At 37.0% G+C, this 19,070-nt stretch overlaps 1 protein-coding gene across 1 annotated transcript in view; it reads right to left on the reverse strand.

The window, feature by feature from the left end:
• Positions 1–19,070, reverse strand: part of SLC26A7 (solute carrier family 26 member 7) — a gene marked incomplete at both ends in the record, with an annotated part of 64,254 nt that overhangs the window by 12,820 nt on the left and 32,364 nt on the right. The window contains 8 exons of the mRNA XM_084260588.1: positions 1,185–1,251; positions 2,078–2,184; positions 8,722–8,817; positions 10,244–10,321; positions 13,359–13,472; positions 15,497–15,644; positions 17,236–17,318; positions 18,715–18,867. Of these exons, the coding sequence (XP_084116714.1) occupies positions 1,185–1,251; positions 2,078–2,184; positions 8,722–8,817; positions 10,244–10,321; positions 13,359–13,472; positions 15,497–15,644; positions 17,236–17,318; positions 18,715–18,867 (846 nt within the window). The remainder of the gene's footprint in view (positions 1–1,184; positions 1,252–2,077; positions 2,185–8,721; positions 8,818–10,243; positions 10,322–13,358; positions 13,473–15,496; positions 15,645–17,235; positions 17,319–18,714; positions 18,868–19,070) is intronic.

The following is a 19,070-nucleotide window of genomic DNA, read 5'->3' on the forward strand; positions in this document are numbered from 1 at the left end:
CTGACAAAGTTTTCTGAAGAATGAAAAGTGAGATAATAATTGACACCCGGGACAGCATAAACACTGCCACTTTAAATTCACATTTCAGAGCCCTCCCCATCCTCATGTACGTTACACATTCCAGCATTGTTCAGCGTGCCAAAACAGTAAAACCCCCTGAGCCAACTTCAGATTTTGAGCCCAAGATGGCTCTGATGGAAAACATTTGCCATAAAAAATAGATTGTTCAGAGTAGGGCTTCTTAAAAGTGAGGTAATAACTGCTGAGCGTGTTGCTTAGTGACATGTAAGACCCTTCATAAACATTAGGAAAGGAAAGAGGGCAGCAGAAACTGCCGTGGCAGAGAAGGCAGGATGTCCTATGATGGGACTCCGTGCTGAAAGGACACATGGTTCTACTTCTCTCTTGGCTGCTGACCTACCATTTCATCTCAGAGGAGGGATCTGACCTCTCTGGGTCAGTACACTTCCACTCTTACTATAGGCCTGACCACAAGCAACTTTGATGATAATTGCAATGAAAATAACTGAAAGTATTTAAAATCGGTGACTGGTAGGTTTAAGTTTGTAAGAAGACAGATTTTAAAAGCACAGCCTTTCAGAGAGATTCTTCCATCCTTTTGTCACCTGTTTTGACCAACCAGACTATTGTTTGGTCACAGGGTAATGACATGTGAAATAGTCTGTGACAGCCTTTGCTGCTGTTCCTTCTTGCACAACCACCTGCGCTATATTCTGGGACAGTTTGATCAAAAAGGGGTGGTGGCAGGAATGGCGTGAGCAAAGAGTTTTCCAATTATGAGAGCATCAGAGGAATTTCAGGAAATTTTGTCAGGATACAGACACAGTACTTGTCTGCTCAGATGGTCCCTGCCCTTACTGCCAAGAGATTTCCTTAGACTCAGGAAACTTTTGCAAAGTGCAATTTTGCAACTTAAAGGTAACAAACTAACATAGATGAATCTAAGAGGATTTGCCTGACTTTGAAGACCAGCAGCAGAAATAGGGAAATACTCCAATTTCTGATGCCCAGACTAGTTTTGTATTTACCACGTACTAGCTTTAGATTTCAAGTGGTCATTTCATAAAAACGGTTTCCTGACTCACTGATTACAATCTGGTAACCGACTGGAGAAAATAAATCTGAATTGGTGGGGAAACACACACACAAATAATTTAACTTACACAGTTATCTTCTGGTTTGTATTTATATTCCACTTCTTTCATATTTTTCAGATTCAGTGTCTTTGCTCTGTAATCAATGCACAGAGAAAATCCATAAGGCAACTCATCAGGAGTCTGGAACAGGTACAGGAAGAGATGCACCCCAAAACTACAGCATAGAAGTTTAAAACTGCAATGATCCAATACATACACATTTTTATGCATATAAATTTTTTTGTGATAATGATCCAGTTAAAAGAGTAACCCCCCCCCCCCCCCCCCCCCCATTTTAAAATTATAGTATATAACTTTGAAAAGGTGATTTTTTTTTAAGTTCAAATATGAATAATAGAGATTTCTGGTAGATAAAATCTTAATTTTAACTTTCATTACTGTTTTATAGCTGCCCAAGAGGTATTATTTTCTAATTCATACATAGAATTTGTAATGTACTTTTCTCTAGAGTTTCAAGAATTGTGCAGTTATGCTTCATTAATATATATTATCAATGCAACTGGCAACAATCAAATCCTGTGTAACATAATATCTAGGAGTTTATAAAGGTGCTCAGTTACTAAGGCTTGCCAAACATACTTTATCCTTAAGGAGCAAATAAGTATCTAATGGAAGAAATATATATTATTGATCTTTTTGCTCATTTTATGCTACCTTCACCTAATGAGTGAAATCACAAAATAATGGCATAGCGTGAAATGTTTTAGAGATCCTTAGCCTACAAATACACAGGTATGACTTTTCCCTTTGAATTGTCTTATCTTGTAATCTGCAACTAAAATACTGGTGTTTCATTGTGAAACCTAGTGTATTATATATCTACCATGATGGCAAAGAAATGTGCCAGAAAGAAGACATAACGGGGAGCTACTAGAACATTTCAGTAAATTATTTCTCACCTGGGAAAGCGGAAAATCACAATTACTACAGTGCAGACCACGCCATACAACAGTCCCACGTTAGCAGCAAAGCATATTGTAAACACGTAGGTACTAACCCATATGCTCTTTAAGGAGGTAAACAGAAAGAGGTGATTAGTTGTAATTTTTGTAAGAATGTACATTTCATGAATCAGAAGTAAAGATGTTTAAAATACAGATGTTTTCTCAGAGGTGAGCATTAGGATATTTGAGCTGGCAAATATTGAGAACTAAACTAACAATTAAAATAATGTCTACCCTTGGGAGAACACATATGACATAGAACTACTTATCCCAATGCTCACAGAGTTTGCTTTTAGAGTTACTTAAAACAGCATATGAAGTTGTGCTAACAGCCTAATTTAGAATTGACTCACTTGTTTCATAAAATCTACATTTTATTTTTCACATTGCAAGTTTTGGTCACCTTCTTCACTGCATATATTTGAAATCCTCTTTTACTTTTACACAATGAGGTACCCTAAAGGTCACATACAATTAGTCCTTCTCTCACTAATTTTATTAGTGAAAATTATAATTTGCAATGAGATTAGTTAAAAGTGGCATTTCTCAGAGTGCAGTTGACTAAATCAGTGCTAAAAGAAATAAAAATTATTGAGGAATGCTTTTCTTCACATGGAAATAAAGAGATTTCAGGTTACTTTTCCATTCTTCATTATTTGATTGATAGATAATTAATATTAAAAATGTACAAAGAAGCATATCTGATACAAAAGTCACTTTGAAAAGGAATTTGAAATATTTTTAAAACCCCAAAGATTGAAACATTTTGATTATTTTTTGGTAATTTTGTTCTAAACAGTAGATTTCCATACTACAACAGTGTGTATGGCTGAGAAAGAGCTAAATTTTACAATTAAAAGGGGAAAAGTATAAATTACTTGATTTCTTATACCAACATAATGTCAGCACATATTTCTTTCCTTGAGGGAGCCTTAAGCAAAGACTGCCACATAATCTTTATATAAAAAATGTTAAAGAAAAATGGAAAGTATTTTCACCCCTCTGGATATATTGATCTCCACAGGTGACCGCTTCAACAATTACAGTGCTTCTTGTTAATGTTTGCAGAGGAACAGATCACATTACAATGGCACAATCAGTGTTAAAATTATCCTTTCTGATGCTTTCACTTAGCTCAGGAAAGCCAGAGACAATAGAATACTTTCAGCCTAACCACAGGAATTCTGCTCGAGCAGATTTCAGAACTGTTATTTTACGAATTATAAAATGTAAGTCATACCATACTCATTTGTGCTTCACAGAGAACGGGGTGTTACATGACTCTATTGAGAAACCTTTTCCTCCCTCGTCTTCAAAATTTTAAACTACTGCTAAAGGTTTTGCAGTCTCTTCAAAAGCAGAGCTGCTAAGTAAATAGTTCATTCTTTGAAAGACTGCTCAACTTGCAGTTATATTTTATATCTTCTGCAAATTGTTGTGAATTTTTTTGCAAAGAATATGGGCAACAAACATGGAGTTCTGATTCATCAGTAATTCTAAGATTTACAAATCCAATATGTATTTTTGAATAAGCTCACTGTAGATGAAAGGGCTAACAAAAGCACCACAAACCTGAAATTCAGGCACAGTCCAAGAATTAGCCCATCCTGAGAAGGCTGAACCCTTGACCATGCCTGACATCAAGCAATCCACTTCAGCTGCTGGTCTGAGTCTCATCGCATCTAACTAAATCACTGCTGCAAGATTTGCAAAATTCTTCTGTCTCAGAAGAAAACACAAAGCATGAAAACCCAATATGAACTTTATGTAGGAGGAAACAAAGTCAAAAATGTTTAAATACTGCTGAGTACTAAGAACCACAGTATCTCACATCTTAACTGGAACCAGAGACTGCCATTGTTGGAAAGGATGAGCCAAAACCATCATAGTCTCATCTGTCAATCACCCTATCAAGTACTTTCTATTGGCCTGAAGTCAGTGATTTTTTTAGGTAGGGTAGCATCAAACTTGTAGAAAGAAGTAGTGTTGATCTGATAGACATTTTTTTCAAATCATGGGTTGTGTTTCCTTTTCATTTCATAAGATCTACCCATCCACCATTTAGGTGAGCATGAAATAGGAACTTGGAGAGAAAAAAAAAGCTTATAAACAGGCAAAGTATCAGAATAGTCTCTGGGCCAATGGCTAAGCAGTGCAGCCATAAAATACAGTAATACTAAATGTTTCTGTACCACTCTGAAAACATAAACTTCCCTTTTTGTTGCAAACTGAGGAGATGATCAGCCTGGATGGGTAGAATTCATTTCACTTGGTATAAACTATCTACTGCACAGTTGTCCACAGCTGGATGAGCTGTCTAGATTCTCACCATAATCAATAGAGACCTGGTTATGGGAGTGAGAGGAATTTAGGATGCAGTTCAGTGTACTACTACCTAATTATGCTGCTGCATACTTCAGGAAGGGGTAGTCACACCCTAACATGACTTGACTGACCAGCTCTGTACTATCTATAATGTGAAGTTGTGATGACTTGCTCAGATACAGAGGCCCTTGCTGTAGACACCAGCACATAGCCAGAAGAATCCTATTAAAGTCCTATTCATTCAGGGAGTGCCTTGGCAGAGAAGATGCTCGAGTCCAGGAGGAAGTCCAGTGAAGTATGTCCACAATACTATGTCCTGCAAACAGATGACTGATATGTGCCTACATCCTCAGGGCACCCTTCATAAAAACTTGTGATTCCAGTGGTGAAGTGAAGACTACAGCCATGAATAAGGAACTGCCTAATAGTGAAATGGTATGATAGATACTCAATGCAATTCTTCACAAGGATTCTGTACACGGCATTGAGATTTGTTTGCACAGACTGCCCTGGAGAAAGGTGGACTGACATAAATATTAGTCTTTAAAAGGAATTTATATGGTGATCACTCTTGCAATGGAATAAGCATTCCTAAATTCCTTCCTGTCTCACTAACTACAGCAAATCTAATGTAACTCAGGGTAACATATTCACTAGGGCGCAAAGGATAGAAAATCTCCCTAGGATGTCATAATCTTCTATGATTCTAAGCCTTCATGTAAATTATTTTAGAGAAGATGGCTTCCTACTCTTTGGAATATTGTTTATATAGTGAAGCCTTCAATGCTCTCTTATGAATCAGTGCCCCTGTGTAATGAATACCTGGAAAAATTTAAAAGATCATCTCCTTCCTGAGTATAACATGTTAAAAATTCCAAAAAATACCTGAACTTACACCACTGAGCTCCAAAATTCTATGAAAGACCCTTCCTAGGCCCCCTACTCCAGTCTGTTTTGCCAAAATAAATTGACAGGGTGGTGGCTCCACATGTCTTGGAGGACACTCGTTGAAACTGAGATGTCCTTGTTGGATTTACTTTAATTGCTGAATTAGTAGCATCCTTTACATCTTTATATATTAATATAGGTGCATACACTTACAATTCATACATCCATAACTACCTCTCCCATCACAGCACCACACAGGGAATGTGTATTTTTTGCCTTAAATTGCCATTCTTTCTGCTTTAGAAGTCAGGCATGCAACTTAGCTCTGCCTCAGCTGTGGTCATTTCCCAGCCGAGTCATTTGTACAATTTTAAACATGTTTTTTCTCTTTAATTACCATGCTATTTCTCTGTTGAATATGCCAAAACCCTGTTATATAATTAACTTCTGAAAGTAATCCTTATTCTATTGTCGTTTTTCAGCTAGAGGGTCACCCTCTGCAATACCTTTTCCCCATCTTTTTTCACTTTCAAGTCTAATTGTTAACGACAAAAAGAACATATTTTTCTTCAGCAGTCCATTACCAGGCAGGAGTCTTTGCCTAGTTTAAATGACCCCAGCTCATCTGCTCAGCCATAAACAGGAGTTAACAAGAACTTCACTGGCCTTTTTGTTGATGCTAGGCAAGTGCAGGGTCAAGCTGGAGAATAACAAAGTTAGTGAAGGCCTGCATAAGAAATTAGGCTTGCAAGAAGGACATGGAAATCAGCTTTTGATTTGAGAACCGGAAGGAGAATTCCAGACCAACTTCCTGGTAGCTCTCAAAAAATAGGCAAAAATTCAAGACAAATTGCTCTCAGGTTAAAACACAAAACACAACACAGGAATCAACAACTTGGAAACAGACAAAAGAAAAAGACAGCAGAGGGAGGACAAATACTCTTATGCATACAATTATGTACTTAACATATAGTGGAATAGAGCAATTAGTGATCCAAAATTACTGAAGTAATTCGAGAATGTGTAGGGACTGACAGAAGACCTTAACTGAAGCAAGAGACCTCTGAAGTTCATGTGTGCTCTGTGAATGGCAGGACAGGGCTCTTTGGTGTAAAAGCAGTAGGATTCTAGCTGGAAGGAAACAATGAGATTTGAGAGGTAGGATGAAAACCCAGGACATTCCTGAGGGTTGATAACAAATATATGTAGTAATAATATTCAGCCGATAATATTTAGTATTAGCTACATAGGTAGCTCAGCTGCTCCCAAATATTAAATCTTAAAGAAAAAGCAATCCATAGCTGAGAGATTTTATAGACTGACAGAATATCCTTATTTGGAAGGGACCCATGAGGAGTTCAAATCCTGTGCTGTACCTTTCAAGCTGTTCCTTTTACATTTACAGGACTATGTTTTGTAAAGAACTAATCAACAAATAATCCTGTTTGTTTTCAATGAGAAGCTTAAAGAAGTGCAAGGGAAGAAGGTAACCAAAGCCGTAATATTCTGTTTCCACACACTCTTTGCCAGACCTATTAGCATAACAAACATGACTTTTGTTACATGACACACACCCTTCAAAGAATCAGTTCCAGAAAAGACAGCTGATAATTATTTCCAAATGTTGTTGCTTTTTTTTTTTTTTTTTTCCTCAGAGTTTCTATCTTCAAAACACTTTGGATAACCTGGGTAATGGAACCTATTCATATCCAATGTCCTGTCAATTGCTGGGGTGAATCTTTTCAGGCCAAAATCAACACAAGTGTGGATACTCAAATCACTGGGCTTGGTGGGACTCCCTTAGACAAGGCAGCAATGAAAGATCAACATCTGTAGCTTTACTTTGGACAATGGTATTTAAAGCAAGATGATTTACCTCGTCAAACTAAGAATTGGTGGTGTAACTACTTGAAGATAATTCATTGTTCAGTCAAAAAGATAAACCCAGCAAACTCTCCCTCTCTAAAACCTTTCTTAGAAGTAATGATAGATGTCAGAGATACAATAGCTAACTATGCACCCATCCTTTTCTGCTAAAACCACAAAAGTAAAAATCAGCCAGGCTAGTCTATGCATGAGGATACAACAAATCTAGTCAGCTTCCAGAATATCCTGCTAGAAAACATAGCTACTTATCTCAATGCACTGATGAAGAAGCTATATGTCTCCCCCATAACTACCAATTTTCTAAAGTCTGCTGTCCCCAAAATAATTCTTGATTCACATTATCCATCCCTGCAATCTAGGACATTGGAAATCTAGGACAACTTGAAGACCAAATGAAGTACAAGTGATAGAAAATATTTGCAGAATTTTGCTGCTTGAGGAAAATAAGTTTTCATGAAAGATAGAGCTTTTCTTGTGCATGATACTTAAAATCAAAACCCTCTAGTCTTCTGTGATGAAATGTGAAAAATCTCACATAGCCAATCCTCGTGTTGTTCACTCAGCTCTGTTTTCCATACGGAAAACCAGTACTCTGTAGAATAGTCACTGTTGAGTTCAACACAGTCCAATAGTACCTCCAGTAACCTACAGCTCTCACCACAAAGAATGATAATATATCCAAAATACCTTTTTGAATATTTGTTTTCTGAAACTTCATAAACAGAAGTTCCAAAAGCTTTATGGGATGTCAATATTTATGTAAGACATTAGAGGTTTGGGTTTTACCAGTTGGCCAGTACCTTCAAAATTCCCACAGAAGAGAAATCTAGAAGTCTTCCTAAATATGAAGTAATTTTTAATATTTGCTAGGAATTCTGTGCAAATATATGCCAGACTATTCAGACTTTGCATTAAACTCAATTTTCATACTATGCCTCTTTCCATCTATCTGCTTTTTCTGATATAGTCCTCCTGTCATGCTACAGGATCTTTCTTTCTGGTGAAACAATAGATATTCTGTTTGCAAAATCTGAAAGAGTTAATGCAATTTACCTACAGCACCCTCAGATATGTATCTTTCTGCCTATCTAGTGTTTCCAGTTCTGTTTGTCCTGTACGGTCATTCCATTTCCCCAGAGGATGAAGATACTGGGATCTCTTTGATAACACTACCATAGCAAAAGCGTGCTATCCAGCTAGAGAAGGCATACAAAAATAGATACACGTATCTGCTCACATTAACCTGATTTATCTGTATACATATCTTTAACATTAAATTAAATTTGATTCTTTATCAATTTCCAAAATTCCATTTTTTAACACAATCAACATTACAGATGCTGTTATTCCGTGACAGAAAATAAACAGAGAGTACACAAAACCCCTAGTAATAATGTCCTGTGCTTATCTCTTCTAGGGCCACAGAATTACCAGATTTTATTTATCAGGTGTTTATTAAAGGGTCTCAGGAAAGCCTCCTTAGATAATGTTTCACTTACCCAGTCTATTTTATCCACATTCCAATATTTTTTTAAGTCACGGAACTGCATTAGCATCCCCTTCAAGCCCACAACAATAATGCTTGCTAGCACACACTGCAACAAAATAAAAAGCAAAAGCCATTTGCAGTATTGGTGGTGAAAATGAATGCTCTTTCTTCAAATTAGCAATCAATATTATAATTCAATGACAAAAAAGATGAAATTAGCTTTTAAAAAATGAGATAAGGATAGGTGCCCTTGTGACACAAATGTAACAATTTCAAACTTAATTTTTCTTTTCTATAGGCCACCTGACTGTGAGAAAAATAACAGGAACTTGAGAATGCCCCAAGACTTTCCATGCGTTTCCAGATCAGCAATACCATAGTCTGGGGGACTCAGAAGCAAATCAGGACTCAATTTCTACACAGTGAAGAATTTTAATTCCTCTTTTTCATCACCTACAGAAGGCCTCGAGCAAAAAATCTATTAAGTTTGAGGAAAACAAAATAATGTATTGTTCTCCAAACTGGAAAGGGAGATGAGATGGACGAAGAAATTGTCTGGAGTCAAAAAGGTTGGAGTACAATGCAACGAATTTGCAGCATGTAGGTGGGGGAGGGCTGAAAAAGTGTAGTAGAAAAGAATTATAATACCAAGAAAGCAACATACAAAACATTTAAAGAAAAAGGAGGGGCAGGGGGGAAACTCTATAGGAAACCAGTCAAAATTTACATGTAATCGATATAAAAATTAAGGAAGGAAAGCAGCATACTAAGAAAAAAGGCATATTGTACGTCTCCCTCTACAAGTGTCTTTTATTTGTGTGGTTAAAATAAGCTATGAAAGGATCTGTTTGAAAAGTGAGAACCTTCATGTGACACTATAAACAATAGCACAAAGTAATTTTAAAATACAGCTGAGATAAAACTTCATATAAAAACATGGCAGAATTATGGCTAATTTTGGAGCTGTATTTTGCACACCTCTAATTAAAAATAACTATTAATTTTTAATACCAAAAGCCCAATATAGCTTATGTCAAAACAAACCATGTTGCTTTACAGCGTCTTTGTGTAGAAGATGCATTCCACGACAGAGATATAAGAATATCTCATAGTCTTTGTGTAATTAAGCTTAGATCACTATCTACACCCATTTTCATCAAATTTGAATAATAAAAATTACATTGCATGCGTAACTAGAAAAAAAAATCTGAATCTTCATTAATTTCTACTACACTTCTTCAATTTACAAATCCACAGCAATCCGGATGTATATTTTTCAAAAGCTACATGACAAAAATAAGTAGAAAAGAAATGCTTTCTAATATGCTATAGCTTATATATGTGTAAAATCTATATGTACTGCATTTGTCATGCCTGTATTTTATGATTTTGAGACTGGGTGTGCCCTTACTATTCTTTCTGCCATTGAAACTAAATAAAACTGTGCTGGAGGTAGTACTATCTTTCCCTGAAAGAAATACATAATTATAAAGTGTTTGGCATAATCCTTAAAAAAAAGGTAAGTACCATACCATAGGCAGCCAGTACAACATAGGTCCAATTGCATAGATCACCACAAGAATTAACACACAAGAGATAAGGCAAGCCACCTAAAGCAATAAACAAGAAAAACAGATCATTCAATCTATCTAATAAAAAGAAGATACTAAAGCTCATGAAAAAGGACTAATTATCTAATATTGTCAACAGAGTCAAGAATGAGATGTTGAATATGTCAGCTACTAATGTATTTATGTATTTCAGATGCATGTAATTTCAGATTTAATCTCTGGTGACTGCCTTCAGCAAACCACAGTGAAGACACAGTAAGAGATCCCAACATCTGTGCTTGACCCTGCTGACAGCACGTAGACACAGACCGCGGCACCGCTTACGCACACGATTATTAAATGGAGTGTGCACGTGTGCATGCAATATCTCATCCCTGAAGTTTCTCAGCACCCACTGTCATTCCGTAACATATTTAGAGCCAAGCACCCCGTGTTGTGCTAAATAGCAGACCTGTCGTAGCACTGAGCAAAAATTATGCTTGGAGAATTGTGTGGTCATTTTTGCACACTAGATTTCTGACTCCTTTTACTAGGATCAGTGCTAAAAGGAAGCTACTGTTAAGTCTGAAACCACCATTGATTTCATGTTAATACTTAAAAAAAATATAAAACCCAATTTTTTAATATATTAAAAAATATAATTAATGCAACTGATAGGAATGCTGACCAATAAATGGTCTAAGAATTATATGCTTCTTCACAGTATTATATGGTATTAATCTGATGGGAACCTGTAGTAGAATTGCAGTCTTCTGCATCACTCTGACTGCTCACAAAGTAGAGTCTCATTAAGATACGGTCCAGATTCACAGAAGGTTTTTGACGATAAGTAGACAGATGCTCACTTTATTTTTATATTGATAATATGTTTCTTTACTAAAATAATTAGGTTTCATTTTAAGAGACAAGTTGTTAAAAACAAAACCAGACAAGTTGTTAAAACACTAGAAAATTAAAGCCATGGTGTACTTAAAAATACCATCAAGAAGGATAGACAGAGTGTTTACAGAAAAAGGGACACAAAATCTGCTAGTAAAGTCACTTTTCCCTCTTTCTGCCTTCCCAAACAGAAAAAAAAAAAAGTGCTGCTTCTATTTGAAGGACAGCTCAAGACCATGATAGAGTCCCTCACTTCTGTTTTCACCCAGGAAAAGATGTCACTGAAGAATAAATGACATCAGTGGATCCCAGGTGTAGCTATTGGAGAGAAAAGGGCTGCTCCTAGCTGCTTTTTCTGGAGAAAGGCTCTTTGCATTTCTTTCGTGACATGTGCCAACGTAAGCTGATGTCTCTCCATGTAGTCAAAGCAACCTGTCACTCTTCTTTTTGCCTGTGATCTGACCAACATTTCTGAGTGATGTTCTTATCTTTTCATTCTCCCTAGATAGCTCCAAAAGTAGAGGACTGAATGGATGTGTTGTGTTCCAAAAAGAGGGCAGAAGAGAGAAGTTCAGGATTATTAAAGTATTCTCATAGTGCTAGAGCTAAAGAGACCACACTTTAACTTTTGGATACAGGCTCTGCTATACTGTGAAACCAATGGAAAAATCCCAAGCAGATTCTTGTTATTTTTCACCATGTGCTTCCTATCTTAAAATCAAACCATGGTGGTTTCTTTTTCCATTTCATATATTGAATAACCTTCTACTGGGGCCTTTGCCTAAAGAACCGAAGTGCTCAGACACCTTACAGGTTAAAGGTCTTCAAGTGTAAGTTTTCAGGTTACTTTCAAACTTCCTTGGAAAAGCCATGATAAAAAAAATTGATACAATTACAATTGTATCAATTGTAATCTGATACAATTACAAATTGTACAGACTATACGTGAAATAACAGAAGAGGGTGTCTGTGAGGGCACATGCTGTGGCATCAAATCCAGCTCAGAAGTAGCTAATAGCAAAGTGGTAGATAAGCTATTTGCATATAAATGCTTTTAAGAATTATTATTGAATAAATTCTTCATTATGAATAATCAAGTTCAGAATAGTGTGTAGGCCAATTAGCAAGTCATTAACATTTTGAAATAAAGTCCTGTATTATTTCTTGGTATTGTGGTATCTGCATGAAAAATAATTGCAGGACATGGCCAAGAAGAAACAGCACCTATAGACTGTACTTAGCCTTTTCAGTTGTATCTCATTACCCTTTTCCTTGTAATTAATGTCCTTTATGCAGACAAGAGCAACTGTAAAAAGACAGTAACAATTTGAAGGACATAACATTTATATGGAAAGATACCACCGATGGAGACTTGAATTTCAGAGGAAGGAGGGAGAGGGGGTTTGTAGGGGGCTGTCCCGTCTGCGGTGGCCAAGGTGGAGCCACCATATGCAATGGTCACAGATGAAGAGTTTGCTACCTCTTTTCTTCACAAACGTGGTTTGGACAGGTGAAAACTGCCTCACAGGATCAAAGTTATCATTTTCATAAATTGCACTTCCCTCTTTCTGGAGCTACTGCATATACGAACTTAAGGGTTTAATTTCCAACAGTAGCAAATAGCCCAACAAGTACTCAGAAAACAGAGTGTCTTCACTGTGGGCTCACTGTGTGCTGAGGGACAGGAAAAGTACATCATGTCACAAAGAAGAAGTCGGGAGATTACTTGTTTGGGATTTTTTTTAAGAATCAGCTCTTAAGGTTACTTCAACTTTATTTCTAAATTAAAAAGAAGTGCTAAATTAAATCTGATTTATTTCTAAACCTTCAGCTTAGCCTGTACCATTGAATCCAGAAAAGACCATTAGAGGGCACTTTTGTTACAGTGCTGACAAAACTGAAAGCTCTTGTGTGTTGTTTTCTGCATTCTGAAAACACAACTCCTATCATCCTTACTGCCAGACTTCGGAGTTTATACTATACAGGTAAAAATGACTAAGTGGAACTGTTAGCTTTTCTAGTAGGACACTTGCTGATCAAATGCAGTTCCACGTAGATTGTTAAAAGTGACAGAGCGGAGTTATTTCCTAGAGAGAGGAAAAGGGAGAGAAGAGAAACACAGAGGATAAATCAGCACAAGTTCCAGCAAGCATATCGTAGCTTCAATTCTCCCGCGTGCTTCACTGTAACCCATTACCTGTGTTTTGGCACCCGTGCTGTATAAAAGTGCCGTCCGTCCCATCGCTGCAGCACTTGGTATGCAAAAGAAAAATGAAGGAATCACGTTGCTGAGGCCATGAGCCAAAAATTCCTGCAAAGTTGTTAAATAGAATATGGGTTTTTTTCCTATTGTTCTGTCATTTTAATGCTTCTTTCCAACAAAGGAGACTCCTATGTAAATACTAGCAATGACAAAGGATGGCTGAATTTTTCCGGGCAAAAAAAAATTGCATTGGTACTTGATAAAAGATCAAACAACATAATGTATCTTCTCACAACTCAGAACTAGCTTGAATGATGGAGCTGCTGAACCAGAATCATCAAAAGCACGAGGTGTATTTTTTTTTCACAGAATAAATGGTATTGCTGAGTTTCTAAGAAGAAACTTTCTAAGAAGAAACTCAGCCAAAATATTTACATCTTGATCCCCATCTGCTTTTTAACAGGTCAGAACCTCAAGTGGTGGTATCTGGACAGTGTTTGGGTTGTTTCTGGTTTATGACTCTACTGGAAAAAGACAGCCACTGATTAGTTTTCTTCTAGAGCATGCTTTAGTGAAAGTAAAGCATGGTAGCAATACTATCTGCACGCTGTCTTTCATTACAAATGTATTTGGTGTTTATTCACAGGCAAAATGCAGACATGTCTGAGTGAAGGTTTATAGAAGAGAAGGTGGAGGAGTCACCTTGTATCTGCAGCCTGAGCTGAACAGTGTTTTCTAATAAAGTTCTCCAACTTGACTACCCAGCATCAGACTTCTTCCCCAGACTCTAAGGAACTCATATGGCTCCTGCAAGTGATGTGTAAGACCTTGATACTGCTAGGAGTGCTTAGGGGACAAACAATATTGTATCCAGACAGGGAAACACTCAGTCATAAGTTTGTCTTCACAACACAGGGCAGCATCACCTGTCTGGTGGTCTGGTCCCCAGATCACCTCACATTGTTTCATGGCACCATGCAAAGCCCTGTGACTGACTCCTGAGAGCAATACGGCTACACCACGCCACTGTGACTGTACTCTCATGGAGTAATTAAGCTATATAAGCTACAAGTTTTCCAAAAGTGCAAAAAGACATATAGGTTGTTGTGCCCTATTCAGTTCCTTTGAGACAATGCAGATTATCACCATGAAGTCTGACTAGCTCAAAGAATTTTCCCTCTACTCCCTAGAAAACATGGATCCAAGGCATCAACAGAAATTCATGGTTCAATGTACTCATTCTGAAAAATATTTCAGAGAGCTGAGTAGGCAAGAATATTCCCACCACATTTTCCAGTGACCTAAGAGATGTAAAAGACATGCACTGGGGTAGCAAGACTGACCTTTGTTGATAGGTGTCTATTGTGCTCATAGACCTCCAGTGACAAAATCAACTGTTATTCATTCAATCTTACGTTATTTATCCCAAACCACTTACAAGAAAGGTGTAGGCAGCATTTTCATCACACAGCACTGTTGCCAGTTATCTAAAATTGAGTGGTTCTTACCAGTGTTTGAACAATTGTCTCCACAGATTTCCAGTTGGCTTGAAGTTATCCACCCTCCGCGAACAGTGGTGGGGTAGTGCAGAAATTAACATCCCACTTTTTTTTCAAGGCTACCCACTGTAGGTGAAACTCTGCACAGAAAGCTTTCAGGGCTACAAATTTGGCAGTTCTCTCTGAATTGACACTGTTTCTTTTATATAATATACATTTATTTCAGATGAGACTTCTACTTTGCATAAGGTTCATTTTGTAACTTCAAATATGTGTTGGACATACCTGAGGTTTTTTCAGAACTGCTTTGTTTCTTTGATCAGTGGCTGATGTAACATCTGAGCTGGTATTTAAGAGCTCAGATACCAGAGGAAAAGCTGTCTTGTCTTAGAACCCTGAATAAAGCATTAATACCCGAATGCTGCACTGAATGAAGTTCACCAGAAGGAGCAGCTCAACTAACTAGGGAATCCTGCAGAGGTAATTTGGATTAGATTTGAATTTTACTGTAATCACTGGGAAGCCTCCAGATGCTACATGGAACATACCCTTTCTTACTGGGCTTTCATCTAGTATACATTTTCAAACAGTGCAGAAATTTCCAGGTTTACTGTGAGTAAGAAAGAGCTTTACCTGGTTGTCATCCACAGTGTATTTGAACTTTTTAGCAGAGCCTTGGGCTAAAGCTAGTGATGCTACATAACCAACCAGTGCTACTCCAAATGCTTCGGTGACTACTTCAGGCAGGACATGCATGGGTGGTGGTTTTGGTGATGGTAACCTATAAAAAAATAAAGACACTCCTTTTTGCAAAGCCTGATGCATGGCCTTGATATGCCTGCAATTAATGAAAATATTAGAGAAACAATCTTTGCATACACAGATAATTTTTCTAATACTTGTAAGGTGACATTTTTCAATATTTTACATAAATAAGATCTCAGTCTGTGAGGAACTTCAGGAGGAGAATTTGTAAAATAAGATGAAGCATTTTCAGATGGAGTATTGTATTTGCAAACTTCAGTTTGAGAAATTACAAAGGGATTGTTATAAATTAGCTCTCTCGCAGACGTATTAAAATAATTCCCAAATTTTGTAATGCTCAATAAAAAAGACTCTACTGTATATTTTTTCCTTTTTCACAGTTGGCTTTCTTGTAATGTTTAATTTAATCCTATTTAGTATTCCTGTAGGTTTTGGACATTTATTCCATCTAATGGAGACCTTCTAATGGAGATAGCAATGAAATGCCTCAGTTAAGAGTTGAAACACCTCAGACTGTCCCTGTACTCCACAAAAAGTCTTCAGTGTGCCCAGAGTACAAATCACACATCGTAGGAGTCAAACTGTGCTCTTAAGGTTTCTAATGCTATTTGCTGACAAGGCAGGAAGATTTCAGGTAAATACCTTAAAATACATAGGAATGATCAGGCTCTGCTTTTATTATTCAACACTATAATAACTTCTCACTATCTTCTCACAGGAGGTCAGGCAGAAAATAAGCTCCTGATTAAAGCTGCACAAATACAATTTAACTGATCATAACACATATCAAAAGGTTCTGTTTTAATCTCAGATACGTAGCATGTAATAGCATGCCCTATAATACTTAAAACTGATATCCTTTCTCAGCAGCTTCCCTCATTTTATTTCTGTCAGGGCAAACTGCCACACATGCATGCACTCATGGTATCCTGGACTTGCACTTTGTGAAATTTAGGGAAACCCTGAAATTTCCAAAGGGAAGATTACACAACAGCTATACTATTCTTTACCAACCCTTAGAGTTTGAAAATTCTCTCCGACATCTAATTTAATTTCTCTTTCTAGCTAGTTATGCTGAACATTTTTTTTCACCTTCTCTTCAAGGTCAAAGTACATCACTGTCTTCAGTCAGAATGCTCCTTTCTAGATCAAGTGTATATAAATCCTTTGCATTTCCTCAGAAATCACATTTTCAAAAATTACTACATAAGTAAGGGGAGAAGAATGAAGTATAGTAATCTATCTCAGTGCAAGTCCTTTCCGCTACAATCACCCAAGGCAACACTCAAAAACCAGGCTGCGATAATCTTGTAGACAGTGTTCTGCTTTCCTGTCATTTACCCACCAGACATCACCAGGTACTTAGGGCCTAATTTTTATTCTATAAAGTAATAAAAAAGCTACAAAAATGTACAAGAAAGTCTGCATTTTTGTGATATCTATACAGATATACCTTATTAACATGGGATCAAGTTTTGAGAGACTATCTAGGGAGGTTGGAAATGAGCTCAACATTTCTTACTTCAGAAAACTACTTTGACCTCTTCAGAGACTGTTCTCAGAAGCAAACATATTTAAAACCCACAAGCTAATAAAAAACACATTACCCTTCAGGAATATGTCCCACAACTTCTAGCCCGTAGACGTATTCCATATCAGCATAGTAGCAAGCCACAGATGTAGCAATTATCTATTGATTCAACACAGAAAAAAAATGTCACATTTCTGTTGCTTTTAGCTTCTCACATATTGTTGCCATATCTGAGCATGTGACCATGTTCATACATTTATCCTTACATCAATCCAGTAAGACAGGGAAGTATTACTAGAAATATATTTTTGTGGAAGACAATCAAGGAAAACAGAGGTTTGGACACAATAATGAATTTAGAAAAGATGGCTGAAGGATGACTATGGTGAAGTTTGTATAGTCTGTGTTAATGAAAGGGATCTGTACAAGTTTCTGTAAAGCCACAGGAACCTTGCCAATCGGTGTCCAAACTGCCTCTATGCAGCCCGCACCTCAGATACTGCCATTCACATGAGCAGCTTGAAATAATTCATAAGTTTAGGTGCCACTGAGTGGGCAGATTCAGCTAATGTTCTCCGAGCACATCTAATCCAGACTGGGAGTTTTGATTTTTGCACAAAACCCAGCAGCTGTGGCTACACCATATTTTTGTGCTGCAGCAGGTATAGATCTCACCGAGGAAATGGAACCAAGGAACTTCAAACTCACTTCCCACACTTATGAGATGAACATACAAATTTCATCAGAACAGGAACAGGTTCCAGTCCATGATCCTCATTTTGCTGGTACATTTTATCCATTAACATTTAAGAGAAACAGATCTTAGAGAAGAGACCGGAACAGCACTACCTCTTTTTCTAGTATTTTGCCCAAGAAAAAATATTCTTTTGTAAATAACATTTTTCCCCAGCAAAAGAAGAGCAATTGTGATAATCCACTCTGAAAAGCACCTGCCCCTCTCTTTTTTTTTCTTTTTCTTTTTTTTTTTTAAATTTCTTTCAGAGGTCTAGAGAAAACCAGAAACTTCCTGTCTTGGTGATAATTATTTGACCACAGCTTAATCTCTAAAGCAGGAATTTACAATACAATAGCTAATCTCAATTTATGCCATGTGAAAGGAAAGCTGTGAGTAAAATTATAGAAAGCAATTGCATAGCTATTTAACTTTCTTGCAGATAAAAAAAATGCAACATCTAATCCCCAAATATCCAGCACAAGACTTGCCTGGAGTTATAACATACTGGTTACTTTTCATTTTCTATTTCAAACTTCTTACACTTTAACATGCTTCATATTCTTGTGATTACATAAAAAGTAGTAAACACATGAAAAATATTATACAAATTGGGAACGTATGCCACTTCTTGCTTAATTATTTAGCCAAACTGTTTCCTGTTCTTACATTTAACATACAGCCATGAACATTAGCTATCCATTTAATAAGTGGCATGTGTGCCTGTGGGTAACTATAGACAGTGCAGTAAACTGTAGCAGATGAGTTGACCCACTGAAAGCTTTGCAAAGCAAAAAGTCTGATGTTTGTTTTTGTACTCACCAAAAGTAGATCGATGGGAAGCACAACTTTAATGTTTCTCTGAAATTTCTCATTCAGCTCTTTAACAAGAACAAGCACCACAATGCTCAGCAAGGAGAGGAGCAAAGCCTCCAACTGAACCGACCTGATATTCTCAAATATGTAGGCATAAATCTACAGTGAAAGGCAAATAACAATCACAGGGCAAAAAAATATATCATTTTAGGTCACATGCCATGGCGTATTCCACACAACTTCAGACATCTTAAATAATCTGAGGGAGCTGATACAATACTGCAGGAGTTGAGTCATCTGACAAACTGGCCTACACTTAATACTTTCCAAGGAAAAACCCAACAATTTACTATTACTAGGGA

Source organism: Gallinula chloropus, assembly GCF_964237585.1.
Source record: "Gallinula chloropus genome assembly, chromosome: 2".
In the NCBI taxonomy this organism is placed as follows: Eukaryota; Metazoa; Chordata; class Aves; order Gruiformes; family Rallidae; genus Gallinula; species Gallinula chloropus.